The sequence below is a fragment of the Grammomys surdaster genome, unplaced genomic scaffold, assembly GCF_004785775.1.
Source record: "Grammomys surdaster isolate TR1022 unplaced genomic scaffold, NIH_TR_1.0 271, whole genome shotgun sequence".
NCBI lineage: Eukaryota > Metazoa > Chordata > Mammalia > Rodentia > Muridae > Grammomys > Grammomys surdaster.
This window is the reverse complement of record NW_021604712.1, coordinates 12,538,850-12,549,407: the sequence shown is the minus strand read 5'-3', so window position 1 is coordinate 12,549,407 and position 10,558 is coordinate 12,538,850. Positions and strand designations below refer to the sequence as shown.

At 37.2% G+C, this 10,558-nt stretch overlaps 1 protein-coding gene across 2 annotated transcripts; it reads right to left on the bottom strand.

Moving 5' to 3' along the window:
• Positions 1-6,093: 6,093 nt before the first annotated feature.
• On the bottom strand, positions 6,094-7,890 carry Mkrn3 (makorin ring finger protein 3). 2 transcript variants are annotated; one of them, XM_028776732.1, is made up of 2 exons: positions 7,255-7,890; positions 6,094-7,194 (listed from the first exon to the last, which is right to left on the bottom strand). In XM_028776732.1, the coding sequence occupies exons 1-2, from the start codon at positions 7,808-7,810 to the stop codon at positions 6,209-6,211; spliced, it is 1,542 nt and encodes a 513-aa protein (XP_028632565.1). In that variant the 5' UTR covers positions 7,811-7,890; the 3' UTR covers positions 6,094-6,208. The 2 variants fall into 2 exon arrangements, with proteins under 2 accessions (XP_028632565.1, XP_028632564.1); XM_028776731.1 differs by having other exon boundaries at positions 6,094-7,890.
• Between the last annotated feature and the right edge of the window lie 2,668 nt (positions 7,891-10,558).

The following is a 10,558-nucleotide window of genomic DNA, read 5'->3' as shown; positions in this document are numbered from 1 at the left end:
TTGTTGAGAGTAATTTTTTAAAGGTAGAAGTAAGCAGACACATTCAAGAAAGTTGAACCTCAGTTTCTGAATTCAGAGAGCAGAAGAGAATTAAGAAATATTACTGTCCAAGTTTGAGGAATTAAGCAGCATTAATGATATCGTGACACTAGATCTCTTGCCAATTATAGAATAAAAATAGACCGGTTTAAGTACTTCTATTCAACACAATTTTATTAAGTTATCTATTGTTTGCTTTACTGAAAATCTTATACATTGTGGAAATAAGTTATTGTACTATTTATTTTTTTCATTTTATTTTTATTTTATGTGTATGAGTGTTCAGACTACATGAATGTCTATGTACTCCACTCACGCAGTAAGCACAAAGATCAGCAGATGATGTCATATTCCTTTGGACTGAAGTGACAGACAGTTGTGAGGTGCTAAGTGGGTACTAGAAAATGAAACTGGATCGTTTTGAAAAGCAACCAGAGATCCTATCTGTATGTCCACCTCTGTATCACTGCTACATACTTTTTTTGTTGTTATACTATTATTGTAATATTATTTTGATATTGTATTATAAATGAAGCTTCTCTTCAGGTCTTGCTCATGCAAACTTTTGAGTCTTTGTAAGGCAATGTAGCAGCTGAGATGTCAGACCTGGAAGTCAGATATGATGGACTACTTATCACTGAACCTGTGGCTATGGGAATCTCAACTTTCTTAAGCTTCAGTTTCCCCAGGGGCTGCAAGAATTTACAGGATGAATTCTACAAGAATAGTATAATTTACAGGTTTGGATGGTTGGAAAAATCAAATGAGATGGTAAATCTTTAGAAAAAACAGAAGCATACTATAAGCTCATGCAGTTTGCCACTAGGTATTAAGTGATAAAATTTCTGTCCAAAACGATTTAGAAAGGTGGTTTTGACTATAAGACCTTAAAATATATATGAACCCCCACATCTTAATTTTCTAAGTGATTTTGTAGCTCACAGAATCTTTCCAGAATAACACGAAGTTGTTTAATGAGCTGTATCACAAATTTGAATCTAAAACATGACTATTTATGAGCCCGATATAAACTCTTGCTAAGCATGATAGTACACGTATGCATCCGTATACATATGTGCACACATGCACACACATTTTTAAAGTACATGACTTTGAATACTATTATGTCTTATTATACATCAAGGATCATTCACTGACTCTCATTCCCCTTATTCTCAAGCAATGCTTTGCTTCACTTTCAGTGTAGCATCCCACCGTACAGAGCTGATTTGATGTTGTTGAGAGAGAATCTTGCTATGAAGCAAAGGCAGGTTTCAAACTCATGATCTTGCTGCCTTTAACTCCAGAATGTTAGGATTAAAAGCATTTGTCACTACGCCTGGTTCTCTTTTACATATAAACTGCTCAACATTTACTTGATGTGTTTTCTACAGCATACAGACTTTCCAAAAGGTTTCTTCATTTTCTTAAAAATTAATAATGGCCTGTCTGAACTTCACTATCACCAAGGAAAAAATTGTAATACTAAATTTACCTATCAAATTTTGTGGAATACAACTTCATGTCTTAAACATTCTTAAAGGCTTCTTGAAAAGTGCTTCTATTTTCAGATTTACATGTTGCTATTTATTTCTGCACCTTGCTACAATAAAAATAAGGATTTGCTTTATCCCTACTTTTTCATTTATAATAGAAATTTTGTTTTTTGGTTTACAGTGATTTGCTTGGCTTTTTTATATTTTCTAGATATTCTGAATTTTGAACAGAGTCTACTCTCTAAGAGAGAAAGCTGCATACTCTGGAAGATGTCACACTTGGGCTTGCTTTAATTTGTTCTTTTATGAATTTGCACAGATTTAACCATCAAAATAATGATTTGACAACAGAGACAAAACTACCTTTTTTGCCTCATCAAAATCAAAACAGATGACTATGATTACTAGCAATATATTAAAAGGATTAAAAAATTGAAATATTTTATTATGGTTGAACTATTTTTTGCAAAACAGTTCATAAGACTGAGCATTCATTTTTATCATTAACTATGTGATTATTGATATAAAACAATTTATTATTTAAAGGTTTTATGAAGAACCTATGAATTCTAAGAAAAATACTAGTAAACTATTTTCTTGATTTTATGTGACCAGATAGGTCACCTTTCAGTTGTCTGCTGGTTAAACAATGCATCCTTAATGTACATGTAATAAAATGTTGCAAATTCTTCCACTGTATGCTGTTGTGTTCTTTTTGTTCTTTTTAGTGATAAAGATGAGTGTATACATTTTATAAAATGTTTTGATGTAACCTGTATATTTAATCCTTTATTTTTCTCTCATTTTATTATTGCCTTCATCTATTCATTTTTCTTACTTATGTCCATTTAACAAAACTCAGAAGACAGAAAGACAAATACACATACATTTACATATATTACCTATCTATATTACATGCACTTTATATTATCAAGCTCATTAATAATCTTTAGACACATGAAGATACTTTTATTTCTTCTAAGAGAAGAAAATATCCTTATTTGATATTCTTTCTTTTTCTAGAACACAGCCCAATCCTCCCTTTTAATTCAAATATGCTATTATCTCATTCACTTTTATACCAACATCCATAGATATTCATATGAAAACAAATTCTACTTAACTTAGATTTCAATTAAAGTGACCATTTCACTGTTCATCCACTACATGGGTGATTAATTTTGGTCAGTGTTCCACCAATGCTGCATGTATTTACATATGCAAAAGTTTTAACATGGTAATTGTTTCTTGGCACTAGGACTGGCTTATTTCCCCAAAATATCCTTTCTCAGCTGTATTCCAATGCCATCCAGTTGTAATTTGGAGTGAGCTATGTGGGCAGAAACCTCAGTGCTAAGGTACACAAACGTGAAGAGAAACGCATAAAGGCATTGACTGTGAGTTGGTTACATTTCTTTGTGTCCATATTTTGTATGTGGAATCAGGGCTGTGAGAAACAGTGGCTTCTGTATCTTTTCTGAATAACTAAGTAAATTCCCACTAGTATGTTCATCCATGTACATCCACCACATTTACAATTGGAAAGCATAGGAAATTAAATGTGTTTCGTCAGGTTCTTTATGTTGCAGCTAGAAAGACAGTTCTTTTATGGAGCTTGCAAGCTCTTTTGAGGTAGGGGCTGCCTTTTCTGAAGCCTTCACAAAGCAAACCTTTGTGTGCCAAGGGGTTCTTTGTTCCTGAGTACAGCAGGCCTGAACCTGCAGCCTTCTTGGGAAAGCAGCAGAGAAAAATTCACTTGGTTTTAGTGGGAGTGACATCTGTTATTAACCCGTTTCTTAATGAGCTGATGGGTGGTTAAGGAATTTTTATTTTTAAATAGTATCTTGTTATTTCCCCATTATGCGTCTGCTACAAGAAATCATTCTTACACTGTTTGACATTCTTAAGCAGCTGAATAGAACATGTCTAGTTTTATCTATGGTTTCTGCTAGAAAAAAAAATTCTATTGACATTACTGATGTAAAAAAAAGTGTATGAGGCACTACACCTATATTATTCAAAAATAATCTCAAAATAAATTTTACTTTGAGTTCCAAGGATTCATAAAATAAAAAACTGGCAGAATATACATTTCAGGTAGTAGCTACTTGCATTGATAAACATGCGGATTCCACTTGTATATAAACCCTTTAAACATGTTTCAAGCCTTTTGTCTACATTGCATTTGCTCTGCACAATTATTCTACTACTTAACAGTTAACAGTGCACCCATTTCTCCTATGCATAAACTAAGGTAAAGGACACAAGTACTCATCTAAGTGGCATGCCTGGTAAGAATCAGGACTCTATTACCCTGTAATCTGCCTTCCATGTTATTTCTCTACCAGCTTTAAAAGCATTATAACTCTGAAATCTTGAGTCTTATTTCAATATACTTGTTGAGTAAGTGTCACTTCATGAGGTTATGTAGTATACACTAGAAGTTTCCAGAGATATTAAAGCTCAGAACAAAACCCCACCCTATCTTAGCCACTATGAAAACTCCTTTGAGGCCTGAAAGTCAGTTCTTAAAAGTGCCCCATCTGGTCTCATTATTTAGCTGGCTTATCTGACCCACCCCCAAATCCCACCCCATGGGAAAACAGTCAACTGTCCATGGCCTCCTGACTGATCCATTATTTGAAATCAGGGGGGAAGCATTATGGCATATCCCACTGTGAACAATGGACTACAAAACACTGAGCCTGGCAACTCATAGATAAAAGCTCCAAAACAGCCCATTTTCTAGAACCTTGTTCATGCCCTGCTGCACCTGGCTGAGCAATCCATGCTTAAAAGTTGCATATTAAAACCACATGCCTTTTCTTAATTTTAATACATAGGGTAGAGGCAGTAGAATAATCTGATCTCAAGTGCTCTGTAAATGTACTAATTTTACCTCACTCCTGTGATCAATACCTTTTCTACCTCATTTATTTCATCACATGTGGAAAATTACAAGTACTACGCAAGGTAGTTCTGACAGATCAGTACTTCAATGTATGCTGTGTAGCTAAATGTAAATTGTGCAATTATGTTGGTTTTGTTTCATAGTTGATACATGGTATATACCAGACAACTAAAACCCATAGCATGTTTTTGGCAACTTCAGTAAAGGAAAACACATTCTGTTCTATACATTTCTGAAGTTTAAATCTGCACTGTTCAGTGACTGAACAAACTTTTTTTCTTATTCATTTACTAAAAGATGTGGTAATACTGTTTACTGCACACTTGAACAGTGCTCTCTATATTCACTTGCTTGTGTCAAATTAAATAGACAACATGAAGCTATATATTCCAGATCAAGTCTAATTTAATGCTTTTACACCTCTGTTCTCCAGGAATGTTTGGTAGAAACCTGATCTATTATACTTACAGTACAGTTACCCCAGCCATCCTCCTGATTTTGTATTTTAATTGTGCATTTTAAGTAGAATGTATTTTTAAGTAACCCTTGATATTTAAATGGCTTTTACATCAAATTTGGGCTTATTTGTATTAGAAGGTTCCAAAATTAGTATGTTTAATATTTTAAAAGTCCTATACCTCACCTTATTTCCATTCTTATATTGTCTGATTTCAATACTTACTACCATTTTTTCATAGTTGTGTAACTTTTATTTTGAAAACCTTTTTTTTTCAAAAGTTCTTTGCTTATAAAGGATACAAAAACCAGATATTTAAGATATTAAAAACAAACAACTGTATGTTTTGAGTTCAGGAATTGTCACTGTGAAGAAAAATGAGATGGTGTCTTCATGTGAGGCACCATTTCATTATTGTAACACTAGGGAAGCTGTTAATAGTATTGTAGAAATTTTCGAAGCCGTGTTTTGTAAATTAAAAAGAGTCAGATACACACATAGCAGTCATTTTTATTAGATGCTAATCACTGACATCAGTGCAGGGGCAGGAAATTATCCACACAATTCACATACAGCCCATACACCTGGACTTTAACATTAGACTTTCAGTTCTGCATTTATTTCATTACTTCAAACATATATATTACAGTGTATATTTGTTTCCAGTTTTTTCAAATACTTCTTTGTATACATATACGCATATATATCATTCTTAAATATATATTTCCAAATATAAATAATTTCACATCAAGCCAAACAGGATAAAAACATGTAAACATATGCACCTCATTTTGGTCAAGTAAAACAGAACCACAAAGTAACCACAAGTTAACAAGTGCACTTGAAAGAGAAGGGAAGAAATAAACATGTAAACAAACACAGACAGCAGCTGCAAGGCCCTATAAGGGTCCATTTTTTAAGGCTATATAGCAAAAAGCTCATAATTCAGTTAAAGACTTTTGTCACCTTGTCACATTTACTCTTAAGGGACTTCACAATGAGAAACTGTAAACACTAGACTAGAAGTGATTGAATCCTGTTGGAAAAAGACATCACAAGTCATCAGCTGACATCAATATTAATTCCACCAAACAATACTTATAAGATTTCTTGTTATTTTATAACACAGAGAAACATCACAATCCTAGCAAGAAGAAATAGGTAATAGAGGAGAAAACAGCAATACTGCATAAAGATTGCCTCAACAGCCTTTGAAAGCGATAGGGTTTGTTAGTCAATAAAGGGAAATAAGCAACAGCAGACAACAGAGCCTTTGCAGACCAGACCACATGCCACAGCGTGATACTACAGACTCAAATTGAAATATTCTTCCAGCTGGTACTGAAGCAAGAGCCAACGATCATCAGAGAAGGAAAAACTGCCTCTCAGGCAAAGCAACTTCTTAAGCAACTGACTGGCCAGGTGAAGCACGGAATGCTCCTTTTTACGGCTTTTAAACAGCAAGCTTCCCTCTCGCAACTGCACAGGCTCCAAAACTTGATGCCAGTATGCGCTTGAAGATCCACCACCACCAGGTCTCGGAGGCTGATCTCTCCAGGCCTCGACTCTCCAGCCCTCGGGGTATTCGTGCTTGTAAAAACAGAATTCTCCAAATGGGCAGTGACCTAGGCCTCCAGCAAAATACCTGCAGTCTTTCTGGCTCATTCCCTCCTTATATTGCTGAACAAGTTTCTCCTTCTCCTCTTCCTCCTCCACCCAGAACTCACTAGGAATGACAAAGCCAGAGGAGACCCTGCACTGTGGGCAGGACTTACTGATCCTGTTCTCAAACTGTGTGGCACTTCTCCACCTGCGGATACACCTAAGACAGTAGGTGTGGTTGCAGCTGAAAAGGATGCCAAAGCGGCGGTCGCTGGGGACTGCTTTCTCATAGACAACCTCCATGCAGATGCCACACACTTTGTCCATGCTGCGCTGCACAGCAAAAGAGAGTTCCATATCTCTCTCGTGTGCTTCAACGCAGGCCCTTCTATGAGCTTCCTGCTGAGCTGCATCCCAAGGGTGCAAGGCCTGCTGCCCGCACATGTCGCATATCTCTCCATGGGGGTATGCACACCTGTCCCCACGGAGGCATTGTCCCCGGGCAGCATAGCGGCAAAGCGGCAGCAGCGGCATCCCCATGCCCATAGCCATATGCTCTCTCTCAATTGGCGGGCTCGGCAGAGGAGCCTCAGGACCATGCGGGGGGATCATGCGACCACGATACGGCTGTCCAGGAACAAACTCAATTGCCCCTATCCAGCCTTCTGCACCCGCTCCTCCCACAGCACCTGCTGCAAGGCCTGCACTGTCAATCTCGGCTTCAGAGAAGCCCCCTTCAGCCGCTGAGCCAATGCCCGCATTGTCAATCTCAGCTTCAGAGAAGCCCCTTTCAGCAGCCGAGCCAATCAGAGGCAAGGAGCTTGAGGATGCAGTAGGGGGGGCTTCCGCCACTTCCTGAGTCGGGGGCTCCCACTGAGTGGCCATCTTGGGTCCTCTGTCTGCAGAGGCCCGAGGCTGAGAATCTTGGCCCCCCCTAGCTCTCCGCCGCCCAGAAAGGTCGTGAGAGTAGCGACAGTTATCTCCCTCCTTGCACTGCCCATGCAGATAATACCTGCAGAGGATTTGCTTCGTCCAGCTGCCACTGTTGCGCTCCGGACCAGACCTGGCCCCGCCCCCTTCGGCTGGAGCGGGTCTCAAACTCGCCGAGCGGCTCGCTGGGACCGGAGCCACAAGATACGGTGCCAGGCCCGATGCCTGTTGCAAAAAGACTGGGCTGACTACCGCAGAAGCTCCTGAAGCCTCAAACTGAGGAGGGGGGGGAGCAGACACACCCTCCCCCCCCTCAGCACCTGCCTCGGCGCCGGCGGCTGCGTGGGCCTCATAGGGAGCTGTAGACTCTTCCATCGTATAGCGTGCCTCTAACACTGTCCAAAAACCCGAATATTATATCTTTTTTGTGCTTGAATTGCGGAGCTCGAGATGGCTCGACCAGCTTCTTCTCGGAGAGAAGTGCATCAATTTTTGTCTTCCCACCTACTCCCTGTTCCCTTAGAACTTTAGTTCCTACCTGCTTGCAGGCAGACGGACACTTCCGGTTGTAACACCATTTTCCAGTGCTTTAGCGGAAGTTGCTTCCGCCATGTTTTTCTCGTGCCGGTATCCGCTTAAGATACTGGGATCGGCGTCTGCCGGCTCTCTTAGTGCGGTTCTGAACTCTCAGATCCGCGTTTCCACATTGTTTCCCCTCAAGGTTGATGTTTTAATCTCTCCAGGTTTCGGTTGAATACATTGCATTTTATTATTTTCTTTTTCTGTTAAGAAAACGCAACGATCTTTGCCGTTGCCATCTGCTGCTCTTGGCGTTTATAAAACATTTCACTCATAAACATGAAAAATCCTTTTTCTGTCTATTCTGTCTCTTGTTTATAGCCGACTAATTTTTAAGATCGAAGAGTGTCCCCGCCGAAGCACTTCTCCTTTGATGCTTATAGATCTGACAGGATTCTTTGGGTCTTTTTCCTTGAAGGGTTAATTTGCATGCACTTTAATTAGAAGGGAATCCTCTGCCCTGAGGCTAGTCAGAGCCTTTCACTTTCCTGCCTTTGTTAAATCTCACCCCCTCCCCAACCCCCCAACAAAGTAGTAGCCTGGACTTTGCCCAGCCCTGATGAAGACTTAATAAGGCAAGGTCTGAGAATGACCCAGGCTTTAACTGTTTTCTGTTGGTTGGATTCGGAGACCCTTTGTTCCTTGCCTTCCTTTTCATCCCATTCTGCTCTACTGAGCTTTTCATAATACCAGCTCCCCTTTGCACCCCAAAGTGTCTCATTTCCATTTCCTCACTGAGCCTGGTTTTGTTTTTCATTTTGCAGATATATACTGTTGGATTACTAATTTTATATGTAGTTCTATACTGCTACATGTACTTACTATAGTAGCATACTAAGTTTTATAGTGTAGTTTTATGTGGGTTTTTATTTTGGGTAATAATCATGCTTCCTTTCCTTGCTTGACAATTTGAATTAGCAATGCTTCAAATTTTTAATTTACTACCTTTTTTCTAAAAATAAAATTATGCTTGGTAAAATACTATTATTGAAGGGAGTCTTACAACCTAAGGTTAAAAAAAAAAACTCTGAATGCCTATGATATAATCATCCAACTCAAAATATAAGTCTCAACTAAATAAAGCCAACAATAATAAAACAAACTAAGAGGAACATTATCAAACAATATAGATAAGATGGGGGAAGTGAAGCAAAAGTAAACATGAAATAAAGACAATAGAATAGGCAAAACTTTTCTTGTGCAACTTATTAAGGAAAATAATAAAAGGCTCAGATCTCCAGCATCACATACTTCAAAAGAGCTGACACTAATAAGAAACCTCAAAACAATGAGATATTTTTAGTGCCACTAATTTACAAGAGACCTAAGAACTATGAGATGATAGTGGGGAAAATATTTTAACATGAAACTTAAGACTTTTCATTAAATGATCATATATAGAGAACTAGTAGTCAAAATATCAGAAACAAAAATAAAGATCTATTAGATATATTACATATGTGATTAAGACAATTTTGAAATGAGATATTTTAAAATGTTGAATCTGAACTGAACATAAAGGTTGAAAATCTTGTATTGTTTTAAAGTGCTCACTTGTACAATAGAGAAAAAAGAAAAGAAATAAGACTTTTTAGAAGCAGAAAGTAATTAGCTCATTAGCAGGCAAAACTGCTAATTATATATAGAAAAATCATTTGGTTTGTATGCATATTTATCTAGTATGATGTCCAAAAATTCAATAAAGAACAATTTGTATATCATGTATATAGACATAAATGATAAACATTTTAAGTGGATTGAATTTATGGCAATTAAGGTTGTTTATTCTGTGAACTGCATTGTAATCAACTGAAATTCATTTTTACCTAAACATAACAGGTATTCCATGATCAACATGCAATATTTTTAAAGGTAAACTGCTTGTTTGATAATTATTCCTTCAGTTTTCATCTGGAACCAAGGAATTTTTGGTTGTCAATTTCTCCTTTGCATAGTCATTATGATGTTTTTATTTGTATAATAGCTTTTCCAAAGTTCAAAAATACATTTGAACTGTCTAGAATATACTTTCTCTTTGATTTTCAGTATGTATAAGTTAATGAGGACTCTTTTAACATCTTGACTGGTTTTTAAAGATAAAACAGCTCAGAGTATAGTTCCTAGCCTTATATAATGAACTACCTACTTTTCACAAATGTGAGAATCTTGAATATTTGTAGATCTCAAACTTATTCAATCAATGGTGATTTATTACAAGCACTCCATATAAATTACACTGCACCTCTTTTTGTACACTATCCAAAATTTCTGTGAACAATTACAGGTTTGCTTTTCAGTTTAGTAGCCTCCTTTGGCTTTGAAGAATTGAAATGTAGCTCAAAATCCTGAAGACTTAAGTTTTAATTTTAAATTATAATGATAATTCAGACGACCACCTTAGACTAATTAAATTTAATATCAACTATATTAAACACTTAACTTTGTGTTGACTCTTACCACCGTGACCCCTTAAATTTTAAAAACTGAGAAATGAGCAAAATGTTTCCTAATATTCTCAAGACTTTGCTGCTAGGACTGTATGAT

Coding starts and splice junctions, on each gene's coding strand:
- Mkrn3 (XM_028776731.1), bottom strand. CDS start 7,810: ATGGAAGAGTCTACAGCTCCCTATGAGGCCCACGCAGCCGCCGGCGCC.